The 26,188-nt window shown below is 42.2% G+C and overlaps 1 protein-coding gene across 1 annotated transcript in view; it reads left to right on the plus strand.

Moving 5' to 3' along the window:
• Nucleotides 1-26,188, plus strand: part of LOC311124834 (syndetin-like) — a 287,319-nt gene that overhangs the window by 165,385 nt on the left and 95,746 nt on the right. Inside the window, exons 16-18 of the mRNA XM_084158339.1 lie at nucleotides 496-594; nucleotides 4,503-4,593; nucleotides 23,317-23,490. Of these exons, the coding sequence (XP_084014465.1) occupies nucleotides 496-594; nucleotides 4,503-4,593; nucleotides 23,317-23,490 (364 nt within the window). The remainder of the gene's footprint in view (nucleotides 1-495; nucleotides 595-4,502; nucleotides 4,594-23,316; nucleotides 23,491-26,188) is intronic.

The raw sequence follows: 26,188 nt of genomic DNA on the forward strand, positions 1-26,188 counted from the left end.
TGGAACATTGACTTGAATGGGAATCCTCGTTCTAGTAATTCTATTTCTAAGATCACATCCTCATTAGCAATAATTGGTTTGAACGAGGTGGACCGAAAGCCTAAACTCTCCCCCTTGCCCCCCAGTCCATGTGAAACCCCTTGTTTTAAAAGAACCACAACCAAAGCATAGAGGGAGTTATGTGGGCATCAATGAATCTGCTTGTTCCGCCAACAGAACAAAGTTGTAATTTGGCTCTTTACAAGCTTGTCAATTAAGGAATCGGGTTTCTGGGTCGGCTGTGTCCTTACGGGCCAGTGGGGAGAGTGAATAGGGGTTCTTCAGGGATCGGTCTCAGGGCCACATGGCTGTGAAGTAACTCTATGGGGTTCATTGAACTATTCAGAAGCGACTGACAGATGCTTTTCCCCTCCCCTCCTCGCTTTTGTCTTCTTTCCATCTCATTTTGCATTGTTCCTCATTTGTGTCTCATCCACCCTCCCCTCCCCCTCTCAGGCTGATGCAAGTGGGGGAGGAGTTCTGTGGCAGTAAGTCCGAGTTGCTGCAGGAGTCCATTAAATGTCAAAGTGTCAACTACTTCAAGAACTATCACAGGTGAGGCATCTCGCCCCTAGCTAGCGAATGTTTGCCAAAGTTATATGAATGTTTCCCTGGTTGAACACTGGTCTGATTACATAATAATAATATTGTTCTCCCCAACCTATATAGAATAGTACCAGTCAAAAGTTTGGACACACCTATTTTTACAATTTTTTACATTGTAGAATAATAGTGAAGACATCAAAACTATGAAATAACACATATGGAATCATGTAGTAACCAAATTTGTGTTAAACAAATCAAAATATATTTTATATTTGAGATTCTTCAAATAGCCACCCTTTGCCTTGATGACGGCTATGCACACTCTCAACCAGCTTCACCTGGAATGCTTTTCCAACAGTCTTGAAGGAGTTCCCACATATGCTGAGCACTTGTTGGCTGCTTTTCCTTCACTCTGCCTTCCGACTCATCCCAAACCATCTCAATTGGGTTGAGGTCGGGGGATTGTGGAGGCCAGGTCATCTGATGCAGCACTCCATCACTCTCCTTCTTGGTAAAATAGCCCTTACAGAGCCTGGAGGTGTGTTGGGTCATTGTCCTGTTGAAAAACAAATTATAGTCCCACTAAGCCCAAACCAGATGGGATGGCGATCGCTGCAGAATGCTGTGTTAGCCATGCTGGTTAAGTGTGCCTTGAATTCTAAATAAATCACAGACCGTGTCACCAGCAAAGCATCCCCACACCATAACACCTCCTCCTCCATGCTTTACGGTGGGAACTACACATGCGGAGATCATCCGTTCACCCACAACGCGTCTCACAAAGACATGGTGGATTGAACCAAAAATCTCAAATTTGGACCCCAGACCAACGGACACATTTCCACCGGTCTAATGTCCATTGCTTGTGTTTCTTGGCCCAAGCAGGTCTCTTCTTCTTATTGGTGTCCTTTACTAGTGGTGTCTTTGCAGCAATTCGACCATGAAGGCCTGATTCACACAGTCCCCTCTGAACAGTTGATATTGAGATGTGTCTGTTACTTGAACTCTGTGAAGCATTTATTTGGGCTGCAATTTCTGAGTCTGGTAACTCTAATGAACTTATACTCTGCAGCAGAGGTAACTCTGGGTCTTCCATTCCTGTGGAGTTCCTCATTAGAGCCAGTTTCATCATAGCTCTTGATGGTTTTTGCGACTGCAAAGTCAAAGTTCTTGAAATGTTCCGTATTGACGACCTTCATGTCTTAAAGTAATGATGGACTGTCGTTTCTCTTTGATTATTTGAGCTGTTCTTGCCATAATATGGACTTGGTCTTTTACCAAATAGGGCTATCTTCTGTATACCCCCCTACCTTGTCACAACACAACTGATTGGCTACATAGCGTTAAGAAGGAAATAAATTCCACAAATTAACTTTTAAGAAGGCACACCTGTTAATTGAAATGCATTCCAGGTGACTACCTCATGAAGCTGGTTTAGAGAATGCCAAGAGTGTGCAAAGCTGTCATCATGGCAAACGGTGGCTATTTAAAGAATCTCAAATATCATTTTTTTTTATTTTTTTTAACACTTTTTTGTTTACTACATGATTCCATATGTGTTATTTGCTAGTTTTGATGTCTTCACTATTATTCTACAATGTAAAAAAATGTAAAAATAAAGCAAAACCCTTGAATCAGTAGGTGTGTCCAAACTTTTGACTGGTGGTGTATATATATATAGAGAGAGAAGGCAGGAAGGGCCTTCTATGCCATCAAAATAAACATAAAATTCGACATACCAATTAGGATCTGGCTAAATATACTTGAATCAGTTATAGAACACATTACCCTTTATGTTTGTGAGATCTGGGGTCCGCTCACCAACCAAGAACTCACAAAATGGGACAAACACCAAATTGAGAAAAAAGATTCTCTGTGTACAATGTAAAACACCAAATAATGCATGCAGAACAGAATTAGACTGATACACGCTAATTATCAAAATCCAGGAAAGTGCCGTTAAATTCTACAACCACCTAAAAGGAAGCGATTCCCAAACCTTCCATAACAAAGCCATCACCTACAGGGAGATGAATCTGCAGAAGAGTCCGCTTAGCAAGCTGGTCTTGGGGCTCTGGTCACAAACACAAACAGACCCCACAGAGCCCCAGGACAGCAACACAATTAGACCCAAGCAAATCATGAGAAAACAAAAAGATAATTACTTGACACATTAGAAAGAATTTACAAAAAAACAGAGCAAACTCGAATGCTATTTGGCCCTAAACAGAGAGTACACAGTGGCAGAGAATACCTGACCACTGTGACTGACCCATACTTAAGGAAAGCTTTGACTATGTACAGACTCAGTGAGCATAGCCTTGCTATTGAGAAAGGTCGCCGTAGGCAGACCTGGCTCTCAAGAGAAGACAGGCTATGTGCACACTTCCCACAAAATGAGGTGGAAACAGCTGCACTTCCTAACCTCCTGCCAAATGTATGACCATATTAGAGACACATATTTCCCTCAGATTACACAGACCCACAACGAATTAGAAAACAAACCCGATTTTGATAAACTCCCATATCTATTGGGTGAAATACCACAGTGTGCAATCACAGCAGCAAGATTTGTGACCTGTTGCCACAAGAAAAGGGCAACCAGTGAAGAACAACCCATAATGATGTTTATTTATTTTCCCTTTTGTACTTTAACATTACAACACTGTATATAGACATAATAACATTTGAAATGTCTTTATTCTTTTGGAACTTTTGTGAGTGTAATGTTTACTGTCAATTTTTTCATTGTTTATTTCAGGGAGGGGGAGGGAGGGAGGGAGGGAGGGAGTGTGTTGAGGGACCTCTGGCCTGCTCCTCCAATGTGGTTTGTGAGGAGTAAGCAACAGATCTTCCCGCAGAGAGACGGGACAAAGGCGGACAGCCAGCCCAGCATGCTCTCTGTGGTCAACTCTGCATTGATCCCATTTCCCCTGTCAGCAATGCTAGGACACGCTCCCACTGTGCCCCTTCTCCCTCTCCGCACCCAATGCATAATTTTCACATTATGTCTGAATACTCAACAACTTGCGAGGCAGACATGAAGCCATTACTCGTCAGCAAACTGTGTGGGGCCTTCACTATGTCGCGCTGGCTGCATTTTGACATTATAATAATATAATATGCCATTTAGCAGACGCTTTTATCCAAAGTGACTTACAGTCATGCGTGCATACATTTTTGTGCATGGGTGGTCCCGGGGATCGAACCCACTACCCTGGCGGTACAAGCGCCGTGCTCTACCAGCTGAGCTACAGAGGACCACAATATATATTGTGCCTCTCTGGGTTAGCGGGGGATATGACATTGTAGCTACTTTTTCTGTCCCCTAATAACTTATAATGATTCAAGAGATGCTTCAAGATATCTGCTATGTCTGTGCACTGACTACACTCCCCATCCACTGTGTGTGCTTGAATACCAAATCTCTTATTCTGAATACAAAAGGTGTTACATGACTAACTTATCTGGCACACTGTTTTTCTAACAGAACACCTCGTAATAATCCCTGTGACTGGTCGGTGTTGTGAGATATATTGTTCCATATATTCAAACACCTGTATGCTGTGGGACCAGGACTCTGTAATGTTTGATGTTTACACTGACATTTCGTGTGGATGAATTGGGATTGACCCACAAGAGAGAGGTGGCAGGTGGGGGGTCTCGCAAGCGGGGGGAGGGTGGGGGGACTGTCCTTTCTCCCTCTACAAACTGCCTTCCATGCCCACCGTGACATTTCCCCGTTCTGTTTAAGCATTTCATCTGGAATTCTGGGAGAGCAGGAGCCCTTGTGCTTGAAAGTAAATGGTAACGGGTCATTAATCGGCAAACGCTGACTTCTTCACTCTTCTTCTTGTCTCTTTCTCTTTCTTTCTTTGTTTGTTTTCTCTTCATCCCTCTTTCTCTCTGCACCCCAGGACGCGCCTGGAGGAGTTGCGGATGTTTCTGGAGAACGAGACGTGGGAACTGTGTCCTGTCAAGTCTAACTTCAACATCACTCAGCTCCACGTGAGTAAAACAGTTAGACGCCACAGAGGCAGGTAGCCATGGAGACTCAGAGAAGTGATGTGACATTTAGTTATCATGTCTCATCTGGAGCGATTAGCTTCTCTGTCACTCATCGTAGGCATGGCATTTACATATGAATATGAATCGTAGTGGCCATAGTTGTCAGCAGGAGTTAAAGTTAAAGCTGTATACATACAATGTCCCTGGACGATATGATTTATTATTATATTCAAACACTATAAAGGGATCTGGACTGATAGAAATCCATCTAAGAGAAGTTCAACAGGTAGTGTACATGTTGGTTCCCAGAACCCTGTATGAAAATGCACACTGTTTATTTGGCTGACATTATGATAAAAACCTTCAATAAAGGAATTCAAAAAAAAGGAAGCTCTCTCTTCCTTCATTACCAGCAGACGTCAAGGAGGCTTAGGGATAGTTCACCCAAATTACAAAATGACACATTGGTTTGCTTACCCTGTTATTAGGCTACGGGATCGATATTAGCATTTTTTGCGCATCATGTCCAAATCATCCAAAAGTATCTAAAATTGATTGTTAAGATCAACAAAGTCACTTTTAGGTGTTTTGAACATTATGGTTGAAAAATGCTAATATGTGACAGACCTCCTCGATTCAGTCTTATGTAGCAACATTTTAAATGGTGTATTTTACATTGGATAAAAGTAGAGAAAATGGTATATCATACATTGCAGTTGAGGAACAATGGGAAAGTAATTCTGCTTTTAATGTTGATACATTTATAACCCCACTTTTGAGAAAATGGCCCTTGAATGTTTTGATACACCTACTCTTTGTCTACACCAATTCATATATTTTATCTTTATTAGATGACGCTTACCCAACACACTTAAATTGATGGGTCATGTGAAGTAAATGCTATAACCACCCCTCACCAACATCTAGCTAAGTCGGTGGGTCACTATTGTCTAGACATGTACACATGTTCATGAAATACAATACATGGCTGTAATCACCCCCAGACACACCTGCTAATTTGATAGATCATGTAATAATCCGGCCGAAGTGGAGTCTTTTGTTTAGACATGTAGCTAGCTAGCTAGCTAAACAATGAACCGGCATAACCCCAACGCATACTACTACCAATACAAACATTGTCATAGCTGTAGTATGAATCTGCAGGTAGTTAAAGCTAACAAACTAGGTTCAATGTTTGCTAGCTAACCTTAGGCAATAACTAGCAATGCCAATGAATTTCTGATTCAAATAATATTACTACACAGATCATACATGTAACATTAGCTAGCGTGCCAGCAAGCTAACGTTTGCTAGCTAACTAACAGTACGCTTAACTTGCAATAAAAATGACTTTCTGACTAAATTAGAAACGTATATCTGGAAAATGTAGCTAGACTCTTACCCGTATACATGGATGAATGCTTCACGGCAGACTGGATCCAAGAAAGCGTAGGTAACCTGCCTAAATGATTATTCCCCGTAGCGCTCACGTCGGTAGCCATGAACTGCTTTGAAAGGCTGGTCATGGCTCACATCAACACCATCATCCCGGAAACCCTAGACCCACTCCAATTCGCATACTGCCCTAACAGATCCACAGATGACGCAATCTCAATTGCACTCCACACTACCCTTTTCCACCTGGACAAAAGGAACACCTACGTGAGAATGCTGTTCATTGACTACAGCTCAGCGTTCAACACCATAGTGCCCACAAAGCTCATCACTAAGCTAAGGACCCTGGGACTAAACACCTCCCTCTGCAACTGGATCCTGGACATCCTGATGGGCCACCCTCAGGTGGTAAGGGTAGGCAACAACACATCTGCCACGCTTATCCTCAACACTGGGTTCCCTCAGGGGTGTGTGCTTAGTCCCCTCCTGTACTCCCTGTTCACCCATGACTGCGTGGCCAAACACGACTCCAACACCATCAAGTTTGCTGACGACAAAACAGTGTTAGGCAAAATCACAGACAACGATGAGACAGCCTATAGGGAGGAGGTCAGAGACCTAGCAGTGTGGTGCCAGGACAACAACCTCTCCCTCAATATGAGCAAGACAAAGGAGCTGATCATGGACTACAGGAAAAGGAGGGCCGAACTCGCCCCCATTAACATCGACGTGGCTGTAGTGGAGCGGGTCGAGTGTCCACATCACCAACAAACTATCATGGTCCAAACACACCAAGACAGTCTTGAAGAGGGCACGACAACACCTTTTCCCTCTCAGGAGACTGAAAATATGTGGCATGGGTCCCCAGATCCTCAAAAAGTTATACAGCTGCACCATCGAGAGTATCCTGATCACCGCCTGGTATGGAAACTGCTCGGCATCTGACCGTAAGGCGCTACAGAGGGTAGTGCATACGGCCCAGTACATCACTAGGGCCAAGCTTCCTGCCATCCATGACCTATATACAGTTGATGTCGGAAGTTTATATACACTTAGGTTGGAGTCATTAAAACTTGTTTTTCAACCACTCCACAAATGTCTTGTTAACAAACTATAGTTTTGGAAAGTCGGTTAGGACATCTACTTTGTGCATGACACAAGTAATTTTTCCAACAATTGTTTACAGACAGATTATTTCACTTATAATTCACTCTATCACAATTCCAGTGGGTCAGAAGTTTACATACACTAAGTTGACTGTGCCTTTAAACAGCTTGGACAGTTCCAGAAAATGATGTCATGGCTTTAGAAGCTTCTGATAGGCTAATTGACATCATTTGAGTCAATTGGAGGTGTACCTGTGGATGTATTTCAAGGCCTACCTTCATACTCAGTGCCTCTTTGCTTGACATCATGGGAAAATCAAAAGAAATCAGCCTGTTAGACCTCCACATGTCTGGTTCATCCTTGGGAGCAATTTCCAAACGCCTGAAGGTACCACCATCTGTACAAACAATAGTACACAAGTATAAAAACCATGGGACCATGCAGCCGTCATACCGCTCAGGAAGAAGACACGTTCTGTCTCCTAGAGATGAACGTACTTTGGTGCGAAAAGTGCAAATCAATCCCAGAACAACAGCAAAGGTCCTTGTGAAGATGTTGGAGGAAACAGGTACAAAAGTATCTATATCCACAGTAAAACAAGTCCTATATCGACATAACCTGAAAGGCCGCTCAGCAAGGAAGAAGCCACTGCTCCAAAACTGCCATAAAAAATCCAGACTACGGTTTGCAACTGCACATGGGGACAAAGATCGTACTTTTCTGAGAAATGTCCTCTGGTCTGATGAAACAACAATATGTTTGGCCATAATGACCATCGTTATGTTTGGAGGAAAAAGGGGGTCGCTTGCAAGCCAAAGAACACAATCCCAACTGTGAAGCACGGGGGTGGAAGCATCATGCTGTGGGTGTGCTTTGCTGCAGGAGGGACTGGTGCACTTCACAAAATAGATTGCATAATGAGGAAGGAAAAGGATGTGGATATATTGAAGCAACATCTCAAGACGTCAGTCAGGAAGTTAAAGCTTGGTCGCAAATGAGTCTTCCAAATGGACAATGACCCCAAGCATACTTCCAAAGTTGTGGCAAAATGGCTTAAGGACAACAAAGTCAAGGTGTTGGAGTGGCCATCACAAAGCCCTGACCTCAATCCTATAGAAAATGTGTGGGCAGGACTGTAAAAGCGTGTGCGAGCAAGGAGGCCTACAAACCTGACTCAGTTACACCAGCTCTATCAGGAGGAATGGGCCAAAATTCACCCAACTTATTGTGGGAAGCTTGTGGAAGGCTACCCGAAACGTTTGATCCAAGTTAAACAATTTAAAGGCAATGCTACCAAATACTAATTGAGTGTATGTAAACTTCTGACCCACTGGGAATGTGATGAAATAAATAAAAGCTGAAATAAATCATTCTCTCTACTATTATTCTGACATTTCACATTCTTGAAATAAAGTGGTGATCCTAGCTAAGGTGTATGTAAACTTCCGACTTCAACTGTACTTGGCGGTGTCAGAGGAAGGCCCAAAAAATTGTCAAAGACTCCAGTCACCCAATTCATAGACTCTTCTCTCTGCTACCGCATGGCAAGCGGTTCCGGAGTGCCAAGTCTAGAACCAAAAGGCTCCTTAACAGCTTTTACCCCCAAACCATAAGACTGCTGAACAATTAATCAAATGGCCACCCGGACTATTTACATTGACCCCCACCCCCCCTTTGTTTTTACACTGCTGCTACTCGCTGTTTATTACCTATGCATAGTCACTTTACCCCTACCTACATGTACAAATGACCTCGACTAACCTGTACCCCCGCACATTGACTTGGTACCGGTAGCCCCTGTATATAGCCTCATTATATATATATTTATTTGTATATATATTTTGAACTTAGTTTATTTAGTAAATATTTTCTTAACTCTATTTATTGAACTGCGTTGTTGGTTAAGGGCTTGTATCTAAGCATTTCACGGTAAGGTCTGCACCTGTTGTATTCGGCGCATGTGACAAATACAATTTGATATAACTCAGTTTTGTTAGTAGTTACATCTTGTTTGGCCAGCTTTGTGTCACGTCACTCCGGTTCACACTGACCGTGGTGTGTGCAGAAAGTAGCCCATCACTTTTTCCTACTGATCTGTCAAAAGAGCCTGCGAAATTCAGGGCATCAATATTGTTGAGAAAACGTTTGTTTAGTTCTCGATGGCTAACCTTATATCTTACAAAAACGGCGCGGTAGAAAGGACTGTCAACACATACTGAACAGCTCACGTTATAGACAGAAGCGAGCTACATGGCAGACCAATCCAAACTCATCTCCCGGCATGTCTAGCCCATACATTATCTCAATCAATCAATCAATTTTATTTTATATAGCCCTTCTTACATCAGCTAATATCTCGAAGTGCTGTACAGAAACCCAGCCTAAAACCCCAAACAGCTAGTAATGCAGGTGTAGAAGCACGGTGGCTAGGAAAAACTCCCTAGAAAGGCAAAACCTAGGAAGAAACCTAGAGAGGAACCAGGCTATGAGGGGTGGCCAGTCCTCTTCTGGCTGTGCCGGGTGGAGATTATAACAGAACCATGCCAAGATGTTCAAAAATGTTCATAAGTGACAAGCATGGTCAAATAATAATCAGGAATAAATCTCAGTTGGCTTTTCATAGCCGATCATTAGAGTTTAAAACAGCAGGTCTGGGACAGGTAGGGGTTCCATAACCGCAGGCAGAACAGTTTAAACTGGAATAGCAGCAAGGCCAGGCGGACTGGGGACAGCAAGGAGTCACCACGGCCGGTAGTCCCGACGTATGGTCCTAGGGCTCAGGTCTCTCAGTTGGCTTTTCATAGCCGATCATTTAGAGTTGAAAACAGCAGGTCTGGGACAGGTAGGGGTTTCGTAGCCGCAGGCAGAACAGTTGAAACTGGAATAGCAGCAAGGCCAGGCGGACTGGGGGCAGCAAGGTGTCATCATGCCCGGTAGTCCTGACGTATGGTCCTAGGGCTCAGGTTCTCAGAGAGAAAGAGAGAACGAGAGAATTAGAGAGAGCATACTTAAATTCACACAGGACACTGGATAAGACAGGAGAAGTACTCCAGGTATAACCAACTAACCCCAGCCCCCCGACACATAAACTACTGCAGCATAAATACTGGAGGCTGAGACAGGAGCGGTCCGGAGACACTGTGGCCCCATCCGAAGAAACCCCCGGACAGGGCCAAACAGGAAGGATATAACCCCACCCACTCCGCCAAAGCACAGCCCCCGCACCACTAGAGGGATATCCCCAACCACCAACTTACAATCCTGAGACAAGGCCGAGTATAGCCCACAGAGGTCTCCACCACAGCACAAACCAAGGGGGGGGCGCCAACCCAGACAGGAAGATCACGTCAGTAACTCAACCCACTCAAGTGACGCACCCCTCCCAGGGACGGCATGAAAGAGCACCAGCAAGCCAGTGACTCAGCCCCTGCAACAGGGTTAGAGGCAGAGAACCCCAGTGGAGAGGGGAACCGGCCCGGCAGAGACAGCAAGGGCTGTTCGTTGCTCCAGCCTTTCCGTTCACCTTCACACTCCTGGGCCAGACTACACTCAATCATATGACCTACTGAAGAGATAAGTCTTCAGTAAAGACTTAAAGGTTGAGACCGAGTCTGCGTCTCTCACATGGGTAGGCAGACTGTTCCATAAAAATGGAGATCTATAGGAGAAAGCCCTGCCTCCCGCTGTTTGCTTAGAAATTCTAGGGACAATTAGGAGGCCTGCGTCTTGTGACCGTAGCGTACGTATTGGTATGTACGGCAGGACCAACTCGGAAAGATAGGTAGGAGCAAGCCCATGTAACGCTTTATAGGTTAACAGTAAAACCTTGAAATCAGCCCTTGCCTTAACAGGAAGCCAGTGTAGGGAAGCTAGCACTGGAGTAATATGATCAAATTTCTTGGTTCTAGTCAGGATTCTAGCAGCCGTATTTAGCACTAACTGAAGTTTATTTAGTGCTTTATCCGGGTAGCCGGAAAATAGAGCATTGCAGTAGTCTAATCTAGAAGTAACAAATGCATGGATTAATTTTTCTGCATCATTTTTGGACAGAAAATTTCTGATTTTTGCAATGTTACGTAGATGGAAAAAAGCTGTCCTTGAAACAGTCTTGATATGTTCGTCAAAAGAGAGATCAGGGTCAAGAGTAACGCCTAGGTCCTTCACAGTTTTATTTGAGACGACTTTACAACCATCAAGATGAATTGTCAGATTTAACAGAAGATCTCTTTGTTTCTTGGGACCTAGAACAAGCATCTCTGTTTTGTCCGAGTTTAAAAGTAAAAAGTTTTCAGCCATCCACTTCCTTATGTCTGAAACACAGGCTTCTAGCGAGGGCAATTTTGGGGCTTCACCATGCTTCATTGAAATGTACAGCTGTGTGTCATCCGCATAGCAGTGAAAGTTAACATTATGTTTTCGAATAACATCCCCAAGAGGTAAAATATATAGTGAAAACAATAGTGGTCCTAAAACGGAACCTTGAGGAACACCGAAATGTACAGTTGATTTGTCGGAGGACAGACCATTCACAGAGACAAACTGATATCTTTCCGACAGGTAGGATCTAAACCAGGCCAGAACTTGTCCGTGTAGACCAATTTGGGTTTCCAGTCTCTCCAAAAGAATGTGGTGATCGATGGTGTCAAAGGCAGCACTAAGGTCTAGAAGCACGAGGACAGATGCAGAGCCTCGGTCTGACGCCATTAAAAGGTCATTTACCACCTTCACAAGTGCAGTCTCAGTGCTATGATGGGGTCTAAAACCAGACTGAAGCATTTCGTATACATTGTTTGTCTTCAGAAAGGCAGTGAGTTGCTGCGCAACAGCTTTTTCTAAAATTTTTGAGAGGAATGGAAGATTCGATATAGGCCGATAGTTTTTTATATTTTCCGGGTCAAGGTTTGGCTTTTTCAAGAGAGGCTTTATCACTGCCACTTTTAGTGAGTTTGGTACACATCCGGTGGATAGAGAGCTGTTTATTATGTTCAACATAGGAGGGCCAAGCACAGGAAGCAGCTCCTTCAGCAGTTTAGTAGGAATAGGATCCAGTATGCAGCTTGAAGGTTTAGAGGCCATGATTATTTTCATCATTGTGTCAAGAGATATAGTACTAAAACACTTAAGTGTCTCTCCCGATCCCAGGCCCTCGCAGAGCTGTGCAGATCCAGGACAGCTAAGCCCTGGAGGAATACGCAGATTCAAAGAGGAGTCCGTAATTTGCTTTCTAATGGTCATGATCTTTTCCTCAAAGAAGTTCATGAATTTATCACTGCTGAAGTGAAAACCATCCTCTCTTGGGGAATGCTGCTTTTTAGTTAGCTTTGCAACAGTATCAAAAAGAAATTTTGGATTGTTCTTATTTTCCTCGATTAATTTGGAAAAGTAGGATGATCGAGCAGCAGTGAGGGCTCTTCGGTACTGCACGGTACTGTCTTTCCAAGCTAGTCGGAAGACTTCCAGTTTGGTGTGGCGCCATTTCCGTTCCAATTTCCTGGAAGCTTGCTTCAAAGCTCGGGTATTTTCTGTATACCAGGGAGCTAGTTTCTTATGACAAATGTTTTTCGTTTTTAGGGGTGCAACTGCATCTAGGGTATTGCGCAAGGTTAAATTGAGTTCCTCAGTTAAGTGGTTAACTGATTTTTGTCCTCTGACGTCCTTGGGTAGGCAGAAGGAGTCTGGAAGGGCATCAATGAATTTTTGTGTTGTCTGAGAATTTATAGCACGACTTTTGATGCTCCTTGGTTGGGGTCTGAGCAGATTATTTGTTGCGATTGCAAACGTAATAAAATGGTGGTCCGATAGTCCAGGATTTTGTGGAAAAACATTAAGATCTACAACATTTATTCCATGGGACAAAACTAGGTCCAGAGTATGACTGTGGCAGTGAGTAGGTCCAGAGACATGTTGGACAAAACCCACTGAGTCGATAATGGCTCCGAAAGACTTTTGGAGTGGGTCTGTGGACTTCTCCATGTGAATATTAAAATCACCAAAAATTAGAATATGATCTGCTATGACTACAAGGTCTGATAGGAATTCAGGAAACTCAGAGAGGAACGCTGTATATGGCCCAGGAGGCCTGTAAACAGTAGCTATAAAAAGTGATTGAGTAGGCTGCATAGATTTCATGACTAGAAGCTCGAAAGATGAAAACGTCATTTTTTTTTTTGTAAATTGAAATTTGCTATCGTAAATGTTAGCAACACCTCCGCCTTTGCGGGATGCACGGGGAATATGGTCACTAGTGTAACCAGGAGGTGAGGCCTCATTTAACACAGCAAATTCATCAGGCTTAAGCCATGTTTCAGTCAGGCCAATCACATCAAGATTATGATCAGTGATTAGTTCATTGACTATGACTGCCTTTGAAGTGAGGGATCTAACATTAAGTAACCCTATTTTGAGATGTGAGGTATCACGATCTCTTTCAATAATGGCAGGAATGGAGGAGGTCTTTATCCTAATAAGATTGCTAGGGTGAACACCACCATGTTTAGTTTTGCCCAACCTAGGTCGAGGCACAGACACAGTCTCAATGGGTATGGCTGAGCTGACTACACTGACTATGCTATTGGCAGACTCCACTAAGCTGGCAGGTTGGCTAACAGCCTGCTGCCTGGCCTGCACCCTATTTCACTGTGGGGCTAGAGGAGTTAGAGCCCTATCTATGTTGGTAGATAAGAGGAGAGCACCCCTCCAGCTAGGATGGAGTCCGTCACTCCTCAGCAGGTCAGGCTTGATCCTGTTTGTGGGTGAGTCCCAGAAAGAGGGCCAATTATCCACAAATGTTATCTTTTGGGAGGGGCAGAAAACAGTTTTCAACCAGCAATTGAGTGCTGAGACTCTGCTGTAGAGCTCGTCACTTCCCCTAACTGGGAGGGGGCCAGAGACAATTACTCGATGCCGACACATCTTTCTAGCTGATTTACATGCTGAAGCTATGTTGCACTTGGTGACCTCTGACTGTTTCATCCTAACATCGTTGGTGCCGACGTGGATAACAATATCTCTATACTCTCTACACTCGCCAGTTTTAGCTCAGACAATCATAGCTAGTGGGAAGGTTCCTGTCTTTTGGCATGGCTAAACCAATTAGGCTCGTAATTTAACTATGTTATTCATATTTATGGATGGAATGCAAGTTTGTTATTAAGGCACATTAAAGTTCACATGTTCCAGAAGGCATTTCTACCAAAAAAAGCATTTTGATAAAAAATAAATGTTAATGTTCAAATGCTGCCACTCTGAAGTAGTGACGTGCGACATACGCCTAGTTTCCTGAAACGAGTCAGATATCGGTCTCATGACTTGAATGGGATTTGTGCCACAAATGCTAAAACTTTAGCATGTGGAAACAGTGCAGGGAAAACTAAACCAAAGCATGGATTGCTGTCATACCTTGTCCATAGACTGCTTACAGGGTAAAGAAACCAATATGTAATTTGGGTGAAATATCCCTTTAAAGCTGAAATCCATATAGGGAGAAACAGCACCACTGTTCGCTCCAGTACCTTTGTTATTGTTTTTGAGAGGAGCATCCAGCAACGTGCAAAAAAAAAGTCTCAGTTCTATCGCGCGTGCAATGATAGTTTTATTTTGTATACATGTTAGCTAAAAGCTGAATTGTGCATACAAGTACAAAGAAATACAATATAAATCGATACATTGTGACCATTAGAAACTTGACAGGATGATGGTTGATGATGATGATGGAGAAACCGATAGGATGGCATTGAGAACGATGGAATTGCTGGTATTGTAAAGAAAGGAGCCAGTCAGGGAAACAGTCCATAGCACCTCGCTGTCCCCTCACGTCCTTTGGCTCTGGTCTTTGAAATAGTTCGCTGGCTTGCCACTCCTCTCCACTGTCACTGTGTAGCTTATTGATGTTGTAAACAATGCATTTTGTGTTTTTTATGTACAGAGAAAATCTTTACAGACAACTTGTTCTATAATGTCATCTACATGTTTAAACATGCAGCATTAGCAGGCAGGCATATGGGATTGTTTCAATGTCCATGCAGCTCCAATTAGCTCATTCTGTAAGCAACATCCGAGGACTACCATAGAATGAATAATGCAGTGAGTGAGAGAGCGAGTGATATTGCCAGCCTCCTACCAGGTACCCTCAGGGAAGCCAGGGTCCCACTATAATCTCCTCATGAAAGATGAATGGCTTGGAATCTAACAAGCAAGATAAGGAAGTGGTAGGCCCAGTTCTGTCTGGCGAGTCTCTGTGGTGTGACTTATTTACAGGCAGACAACTGGTTCATGCCTCTGTTCTGCCACTGGCAAAGGTGACGCTCGGCCTCGGGTTTTGTTTTTGTCCTATATCCAAGTCTTCTTTGAGTTATTCTCGTCTCTGTCTAGTATTTTGTTATAGCCGCTCATGCACTAGGCCTATTTAACTCCATTATTCCTCTATTGCAAACTTGTGGATTTGATTAGCCTGTAGTTGACCAACTCCTTCGCATTAGGCGCATTTGTGACTCTGATTTATCATTTGATGTACATGCCAAAGATGTATGTGAACGATTCAAAACAAGAGGGTGTAAAGAAGAATTATTGGACAATTGCCTTAAGAGAGTTAGACAAGGCATTATGTCAAACACGTCAAAGGAATCCCTCTTCCCCCCTCTGCAACTTTGGTGTCCATCTACAGTCCTATTTCAAGGTCGATCCAGGAAGTGGTTAATAGACATTGGCACATATTACACAGAGACCCCAGCTTTGGTAAAGCATTTTAATCCCCCCCCGAGGTTTTGCTATAAGATACCCTCAAATTTACGGGATTGTTTAGTAAGGTCAGATTTGCCTAAGAAAAAAGCATCACTTTTTATGTCTATCATTCCTGATGGCAGTTTCCCTTGTCACAACTGTGTCCACTGCTATGCCATGATCAGAGGGAACTCTCTTATCCGTCCCCATTGGGGTGAGAGGATAAAGGTTTGAGGTAGAATAACATGTTGTATATCTCCTTCAGTGTTCCTGTCACTTGTATTATGTGGGTAAGACCAAACGTGAACTTAAGACAAGGATATGTGAGCATAAGAGCCCCATTCAGAACCATGATGAAAAATCTCCTGTTGCCAGGCATTTCAATAGCCATAATCATGAACTAAGTGCCTTATGGGTATTGAATTGGTGAAGGCACCACGCAGGGGAGGAGATAGGGATACATTACTTCTGCAGAGACATATTGGATAGATCGCTTGGGAACTCTTGGCCCAGCAGGCCTTAATGAGCAATGTTTGTTTTTTTTGATAGTTTTTTTGTAGTAGATTCTAAATAGGCCAAACATTTAGGTAATGACCTCATAATATATTTGTGTTGTGTGTCTACCTTTATTTGTTTCCCCTACAGCTCTCTGCTGGGGTCTCTTGATTGGGCCAATACTGACTGTGAATGTATCATTATGCCCACCTGTGAGGTCTTGTTGTCGTGACATTGACTGCCATTGCCTTGCACGCTGAAGAAGGGCTCAAACCCCAAACATTCATGCGGGAATAAACATTTAGATTTACGTTTATTTACCGTAGTGCTGTCTTATTTCTGTTCTTTGGATTATATACGAGGATCCAGCACCCGATTTTAAGTTTGTATGAGGTGGAGACGAGCACATTGTTTATCGTTTCATTTTTTGATTAGCCTGTCCCATTTTAAGTATACCTAGTGGTCCTTTGATAGTTTTCTTGCTCTGATTTCGATGATGTCATCAATGAATGCTATGCCGTAAAGCCACTCCAAGGAGGATAACATTAACGTTAACGATAAATTACACATTACTATAGATGTTGACGAGCATCCACACCGACGGACTGTTTATCGTTCTGCAGTACACCTGTCAATCAACTAATCAACGCATCCTACTGCACAATGTAGGCCTATTAATAAAGTGGTAACATAGACCATTCAGTGCTTCGGGTGTGTTCATTGACAAAGTGACAACAGCAAATAATAGTGTCTTCAGAAAGTATTCACACCCTTTGACCTTTTCCACATGTTGTTGTGTTACAGCCTGAATTTTAAATGGATTCAGTTGAGATTTTGTGTCACCGGCCGACACACAATACCCCATAATGTCAAATTAGAATTATGTTTTTAGAATCTTTTACATATTAATAAAAAATGAAAAGTTGAAATGTCTTGAGTCAATAAGTATTCAACCCCTTTGTTATGTCAAGACAAAATAAGTTCACAAAATAAGTTGCATGGAGTCACTGTGTGCAATAATAGTGTTTAACATGATTTTTGAATGACTACCTCATCTCTGTACCCCACACATACAATTATCTGTAAGGTCACTCAGTCGAGCAGTTAATTTTAAACACAGATTCAACCACAAAGACCAGGGAGGTTTTCAAATACCTCGCAAAGAATGGCACCTATTGGTAGATGGGTAAAATATATATATATATCCCTTTGAGCATGGTGAAGTTATTCATTTCACTTTCGATGGTGTATCAATATACCCAGTCACTACAAAGATACAGGCGTCCTTCCTAATTCAGTTGCCAGAGAGGAAGGAAACCACTCAGGGATTTCACCATGAGGCTAATGGTGACTTTAAAACAGTTACAGTTTAATGGTTGTGATAGGAGATAACTGAGGATGGATCAATGACATTGTAGTTACTCCACAATACTAACCTAAATGACAGAGTGAAAAGAAGGACGCCTGTACAGAATATAAATATTCCAAAACATGCATCCTGTTTGGCAGTAAGGCACTAAAGTAAAACTGCAAAAAATGTGGCAAAGAAATTAACTTTATGTCCTTAATACAAAGCGTTATGTTTGGGGCAAATCCAACACAACACATCACTGAGTACCACTATTCATATTTTCAAGCATGGTGGTGGCTGCATCATGTTATGGGTATGCTTGTCATTGGCAAGGACTAGGACGTTTGTTTTGGGATAAAAATAAACGGAATAGAGCTAAGCACAGGCAAAATCCTTGAGGAAAACCTGGTTCAGTCTGCTTTCCAACAGACACTGGGAGACAAATTCATCTTTCAGCAAAAAGGCCAAATATACACTGGAGTTGCTTACCAAGACGGCATTGAATGTTCCTGAGTGGCCTAGTTACGGTTTTGACTTAAATCATCTTGAAAATCTATGGCAAGACTTGAAAATGGCTGTCAATGATCAACAACCAACTTGACAGAGCTTGAAGAATTGTAAAAATAATATTGTGCCAATATTGTACAATCCAGGTGTGCAAAGCTCTTAGAGACTTACCCAGAAAGACTCACAGCTGTAATCGCTGCCAAAGGTGATTCTAACATGAATTGACTCAGGGATGTGAATACTTATGTAAATGAGATATTTCTGTATTTAATTTTCAAAAATGTGCTAAAATTTCTAAAAACATGTTTTCACTTTGTCATTATGGGGTATTGTGTGTAGATGGGTGAGAGAAAATATATTTAACCCATTTTTAATTCAACCTGTAACACTTTCTGAAGGCACTGTACTTCAATGTACATGTAATACAAAAGAATGTAGAAACTCATATTTAAATGTAGCTATTCAACAGCAAATGCTGTTTAGCCTGCACATCTTTTACATCATGTAATGGCTTGCCTCGTTGCGCAAGTGGTTTGCACGTGATTTCAATTTTTCTATTGATTGTTAAATCTTTTGGATCTTATTTTTCGCTGTGCTCATCTATCTGTCCTGTACAACAGTTCATTTGACCTAGGCTTATTTTACATTTAGCAATTAGCAAGAGCAAACTTAGCTTCTCTCCACAAAAAAGGCTATTGGGCCTAGTATAACAATTCAAAAAATACTGTAAATGTCCTATAGCTTTGTAGCCTATAGTTTTGTAGCCTATAGTTGTGTAGCCTATAGTTTTGTAGCCTATAGTTTTGTAGCCTATAACTTTGTAGCCTATAGCTTTGTAGCCTATAGTTTTGTAGCCTATAGTTGTGTAGCCTATAGTTGTGTAGCCTATAGTTTTGTAGCCTATAGCTTTGTAGCCTATAGTTTTGTAGCCTATAGTTTTGTAGCCTATAGCTTTGTAGCCTATAGCTTTGTAGCCTATAGTTTTGTAGCCTATAGTTTTGTAGCCTATAGTTTTGTAGCCTATAACTTTGTAGCCTATAGCTTTGTAGCCTATAGTTTTGTAGCCTATAGTTTTGTAGCCTATAGTTTTGTAGCCTATAGTTTTGTAGCCTATAGCTTTGTAGCCTATAGTTTTGTAGCCTATAGTTTTGTAGCCTATAGTTTTGTAGCCTATAGTTTTGTAGCCTATAGCTTTGTAGCCTATAGCTTTGTAGCCTATAGCTTTGTAGCCTATAGCTTTTCCTGGGATTTCATGTGAAGAGGAATAGCAGAGAGGCTTGCGTAGTCTATAGCCTATTCCGCACAGGAACAGCTGGAAGAGAGGCTAGAGATGTGTAGCTGAGTAAGAAGCTAAATATTAGCTAGATATTAGGCCATTCATTAGCTAAATAGTAGGGCTATAAATATTTACCTGGCAAAGTGCAAGAAAGAAAGTGAACAGATTATGAAATGGCACATCTGTGCGTTCCTCCAGGCTGCGCTCTGCAGTCACGGACACAGAAAGCGACACTATTGATTAGGCCTACGTTTTTAGACTAAAACATTATTCTACCTAGGCTACAACAACACAGTGTAATGAGGAATGTATTATTGTTATCAAGTGAATTCAAAATTATTGTCTAGGGCTGTATGCTGCTGTGATGTAGGCTAATTTGAATAACAGCTCAAAAGTCCTGTTTTGAATGCTTCATGCTGAAATAACTGCATATAGCCTAGGCCTGATCATGCAACCATTTGGATCAGTTATGGATTTACAAGGTCCAGAAAGGTACATTAGCAGGCTACTCATATGGTGTATTTTGGTCACACCATCATGTGCACTCTCTCTCTCTCCTTTCAAACTCCCCTATTTTAAATTCAGTAAGCAAGAGCAAGCTGGAATCTCTCCTCGATAGACTAGAAGTAGGAAATAAAATGCCTGAATTAAGTGTACAACAAGCTATTGTAGTCTAGGTTTTCCTGGGACTCCAAGAGCTAAGAGGAATAGCTGGAGCTGAGTGGCAGTGGAGAGGCCAGGTGCGTAAATGCGCAGAGAGAACTGTGAAGACAGACTAGAGATGTGTAGCCTAAGTTAGAAGCATTTGCAACCCATCATTCATTAGCTAAATACAGTGGTGGAAAAAGTACCCAATTGTCATACTTGAGTAAAAGTAAAGATACGTTAATAGAAAATGACTCAAATAAAAGTGAAAGTCACCCAGTAAAATACCACTTGAGTAAAAGTCTAAAAGTATTTGGTTTTAAATATACTTAAGTATCAAAAGTAAATGTAATTGATCAAATGTACTTAAGTATCAAAAATACAAGTATAAATCATTTCAAATTCCTTATATTAAGCAAACCAGACGGCACCATTTTCTTGTTTTCTAAATTTATGGATAGCCAGGGGCAAACTCCAACACTCAGACATAATTTACAAGCAAAGCATTTGTGTTTAGTGAGTCCGCCATATCAGAGGCAGTTGATGACCAAGGATGTTCTCTTGATAAGTGTGTGAATTTGACCATTTTCCTGTCCTGCTAAGCATTCAAAATGTAACGAGTACTTTTAGGTGTCAGGGAAAATGTATGGAGTAAAAAGTACATTATTTTCTTTAGGAATGTAGTGAAGTAAAAGTAAAAGTTTTCAAATATAAAAATAGTAAAGTACAGATATAAAAAAAAAAACGACTTAAGTAGTACTTGAAAGTATTTTTACTTAAGTACTTTACACCACTGGCTAAATACTAGGTCTAATACTACTAATACTTTTTAGGGACAAGAAAATAATCATACCTAGGCTATAACAACATAATGCAATAATGAATTTTTGTTCTTCTTCTGTGAGTAAATAATTCTAGTCTAGGCTGTAAACTATATTGAATATGCCATTTCAATAACCGCTAAAAAGCTCTGCGTTTTCAATGCATGTTTCATTCTGAAATAATAATAATCTTGCATAGGCCTGATTAGGCAACCATTTCGATCAGTAATGGGTCTTTTCTCAACAGTTTACAAGGTCCAGAAAGACATATTAGCAGGCCAGTCATAGTATGTATTTTGTCAGGATGTATCGCCATTAACAGATGGGACCTACCATCGGAAAATATGGCCTTCTCATGCGCAGTTAGTCGTGGATCATCATTCTCCGAAATCTTCCTATAATTAATGTGGCTACCAATATGCTCACACATGCCTAGTTATTCAGGCAAGTTTACCTTGCGTTCTGCCTTCTCTCCTCTCCGAGCAGCCTTGTGCACCTACAACCAAGAACGCTTCAATAGAACGTGCTTTTGATTGGTTGTCAATGTTGTATCATCGGAGTGCCAGGCAAAAAATGGCTCTGAAAGTGATCTAAACGATAGCTCTCGTTATCGTTCTCCACTGTTTTTGTAGTTGTCGTTGTAGTGTGAACGCTCCTGTTCACTTGAATTAGAACTATTTTTAAAAAATGTATCGTTATAGTTATCGTTATCAACTCAGCAAAAAATGAAACGTCCTCTCACTGTCAACTGCGTTTATTTTCAGCAAACTTAACACGTATGAACATAACAAGATTCAACAACTTAGACATTAACTGAACAAGTTCCACAGACATGTGACTAACAGAAATTGAATAATGTGTCCCTGAACAAAGGGGGGGTCAAAATCAAAAGGAACAGTCAGTATCTGGTGTGGCCACCAGCTGCATTAAGTACTGCAGTGCATTTCCTACCCATGGACTGCACCAGATTTGCCAGTTCTTGCTGTGAGATGTTACCCCACTCTTCCACCAAGGCACCTGCAAGTTCCCAGAAATTTCTGGGGGGAATGGCCCCAGCCCTCACCCTCCGATCCAACAGGTCCCAGACGTGCTCAATGGGATTGAGATCCGGGCTCTTCGCTGGCCATGGCAGAACACTGACATTCCTGTCTTGCAGGAAATCACGCACAGAACGAGCAGTATGGCTGGTGGCATTATCATGCTGGAGGGTCATGTCAGGATGAGTCTGCAGGAAGGGTACCACATGAGGTAGGAGGATGTCTTCCCTGTAACGCACAGCGTTGAGATTGCCTGCAATGACAACAAGCTCAGTCCGATGATGCTGTGACACACCGTCCCAGACCATGACGGACCCTCCACCACCAAATCGATCCCGCTCCAGAGTACAGGCCTCGGTGTAACGCTCATTCCTTCGATGATAAACGCGAATCCTACCATCACCCCTGGTGAGACAAAACTGCGACTCGTCAGTGAAGAGCACTTTTTGCCAGTCCTGTCTGGTCCAGCGACGGTGGGTTTGTGCCCATAGGCGACGTTGTTGCCGGTGATGTCTGGTGAGGACCTGCCTTACAACAGGCCTACAAGCCCTCAGTCCAGCCTCTCTCAGCCTATTGCAGACAGTCTGAGCACTGATGGAGGGATTGTGCGTTCCTGGTGTAACTCGGGCAGTTGTTGTTGCCATCCTGTACCTGTCCCGCAGGTGTGATGTTCGGATGTACCGATCCTGTGCAGGTGTTGTTACACGTGGTCTGCCACTGCGAGGACGATCAGCTGTACGTCCTGTCTCCCTGTAGCACTGTCTTAGGCATCTCACAGTACGGACATTGCAATTTATTGCCCTGGCCACATCTGCAGTCCTCATGCCTCCTTGCAGCATGCCTAAGGCACGTTCACGCAGATGAGCAGGGACCCTGGGCATCTTTCTTTTGGTGTTTTTCAGAGTCAGTAGAAAGGCATCTTTAGTGTCCTAAGTTTTCATAACTGTGACCTTAATTGCCTACCGTCTGTAAGCTGTTAGTGTTTTAACGACCGTTCCACAGGTGCATGTTCATTAATTATTTATGGTTCATTGAACAAGCATGGGAAACAGTGTTTAAACCCTTTACAATGAAGATCTGTGAAGTTATTTGGATTTTTACTAATTATCTTTGAAAGACAGGGTCCTGAAAAAGGGACGTTTCTTTTTTTGCTGAGTTTAGTTATCATCCTTGGTGTGGGCGGCCCTTTACCCTGTATTCACTCTTTGCACCTCTCTCTATTCAATCTAAGGATGCGTCCCAAATGGCACCCTATTTCCTGTGTAGTGCACTGCTTTTTAGATTTTTATATAGTGCCCTATGGTGGAATAGCGTGCCATTTGGGATGCATTCCTAAGCGTGTCTCTCCCTCTGCTCTCTCTCTCCCTGCAGGAGTTTAAGTTCTTGGGTCAGTACCGGTCCCCCTCAGTGTCTCCCAATAGACAGGTGTTGTCCAGCCAGGACCAGGAAGTCCTGTCTCTTTTTGAGCACTTCAGCCAGGAGGGGAACCCTTTTGAGAGGCACATCGACAACGAGGAGACTGAGGACGTGCTGGCCTCCAATGGAGTAAGCAGTGGCCATGTTTGAGATCATCAAATCTGTAATGCATTGTGGGTAAATTGTGACTGACTGACTGATCTACAAATAATTATGAGCAGTTATTTATGATGGAAGGTGATTTGTAGATCAGTCTGCAATGTCAAACCACCACGGTGCCTCATCCTAGTTCCAGATGTATTACGTGTTTGTAGATGCTAGTCCTGTGGCTGGTATATTGTGTATGCTGTTTGTCAAGGAGAATGAAGCAGTTTGTAAGCACCAGCAGCTTTGTTTATAGGGGTGAGTTAAGGTTATTTCAATCAGAAGGTGACATATTCCGTAACTCCCTGTCTGCCACACACATTGGTCAACGCCCGGCGTCCATTATGCTCAGTAGGACTTGTCCATTACATGCGTTAGAGTTCTGTTACATCTCTCCACCAGAATGTTGTATCACCATCCACTGATCCTTCTTCATAACGCCTGCTGCCATTCCGTCAGATCTCACCAGGCATTCATATTAATCCCATTAGTTCCCCAGGTAGCACGTGTCATCACCGTGCGTCACACTGAGTTATTGCAAATCTGGAAATAAATAGGAGCAGTGATTAAGTCGGATGTTATCATGTGGGGACGTTAAGTGGTTTATAGTTGCCCTAACAGTCACGTCAGGGTCGTAACATGAGTTTTATGGAGGGGACCGTGTCGGTATGGACTCAAGAGTTTACACCCGCTGCAGTGGTGCTTAACGCTTTGATGCGCTTGACATTTAATTATATTTAATATGAGCCGCTACTGTAATGAAAAATAAAGAATATATTTATATGGGCATTGGGTGTTGTCCTTTGGAGAGCTCTGAGTGGTAGCACACTGATATTAATGAAATAATAGTCTAGCTTTTATGAAGTGACATAAACCTTTATGGAAATGTGCTTGCATACAAGTGCACTGGACTCTTTTAGAAGTAATATTTATCTTTTTACTTCTGGAGAATGGCAATATTGTGCCAACATATTACTCCCACCATACAGAGAGAGAGAGAGTTGTATACCTTATAGCAGGGGTGTCAAACTGATTCCATGGAGGGGCCTAGTGTCTGCAGGTTTTTGGTTTTTCCTTTCAATTAAGCTCTAGACAACCAGGTGTGGGGAGGAGCGAAAACCTGCAGACACTCGGCCCTCCATGGAATGAGTTTGAAACCTGTGCCTTCACTCTCAGCTTTATGTGTTTACAATGGCATTTCAGTTACCTGACATTACTGGTTGCTGTTATTACAGTTGAGAGGATAACAATAAGAACATCTTCTCATCATGTTGTATTGAGCTCTTAACTGAACTGTTTATTAAGGGAACTGAACTGTCTGTTCAGGGAACTGAACTGTTTATTAAGGGAACTGAACTGTTTATTAAGGGAACTGAACTGTCTGTTAAGGGAACTGAACTGTTTATTAAGGGAACTGAACTGTTTATTAAGGGAACTGAACTGTCTATTAAGGGAACTGAACTGTCTGTTAAGGGAACTGAACTGTTTATTAAGGGAACTGAACTGTTTATTAAGGGAACTGAACTGTTTATTAAGGGAACTGAACTGTCTGTTAAGGGAACTGAACTGTGTATTAAGGGAACTGAACTGTATGTTAAGGGAACTGAACTGTTTATTAAGGGAACTGAACTGTTTATTAAGGGAACTGAACTTTCTGTTAAGGGAACTGAACTGTTTATTAAGGGAACTGAACTGTTTATTAAGGGAACTGAACTGTTTATTAAGGGAACTGAACTGTTTATTATGGGAACTGAACTGTTTATTAAGGGAACTGAACTGTTTATTAAGGGAACTGAACTGTTTATTAAGGGAACTGAACTGTTTATTAAGGGAACTGAACTGTTTATTAAGGGAACTGAACTGTCTGTTAAGGGAACTGAACTGTCTGTTAAGGGAACTGAACTGTTTATTAAGGGAACTGAACTGTTTATTAAGGGAACTGAACTGTTTATTAAGGGAACTGAACTGTCTGTTAAGGGAACTGAACTGTTTATTAAGGGAACTGAACTGTCTGTTAAGGGAACTGAACTGTTTATTAAGGGAACTGAACTGTTTATTAAGGGAACTGAACTGTTTATTAAGGGAACTGAACTGTTTATTAAGGGAACTGAACTGTTTATTAAGGGAACTGAACTGTCTGTTAAGGGAATTGAACTGTCTGTTAAGGGAACTGAACTGTTTATTAAGGGAACTGAACTGTTTATTAAGGGAACTGAACTGTTTATTAAGGAAACTGGACTGTCTGTTAAGGGAACTGAACTGTTTATTAAGGGAACTGAACTGTCTGTTAAGGGAACTGAACTGTTTATTAAGGGCCTCCTGTAGCTCAGTTGGTAGAGCATGGCGCTTACAACGCCAGGGTTGTGGGTTCGATTCCCACGGGGGGCCAGTATGAAAAATGTATGCACTCACTAACTGTAAGTCGCTCTGGATAAGAGCCTCTGTAGCTCAACTGGTAGAGCACGGAGCTTGTAACGCCAAGGTAGTGGGTTCGATCCCCGGGACCACCCATACACAAAAATGTATGCACGCATGACTGTAAGTCGCTTTGGATAAAAGCGTCTGCTAAATGGCATATTATTATATTATTAAGAGCGTCTGCTAAATGACTAAAATGTAAATGTAAACTGAACTGAACTGTTTATTAAGGGAACTGAACTGTTTATTAAGGGAACAATTTAAG

Source organism: Coregonus lavaretus (assembly GCF_964263955.1).
Source record: "Coregonus lavaretus genome assembly, chromosome: 3".
NCBI classification, from domain to species: Eukaryota; Metazoa; Chordata; class Actinopteri; order Salmoniformes; family Salmonidae; genus Coregonus; species Coregonus lavaretus.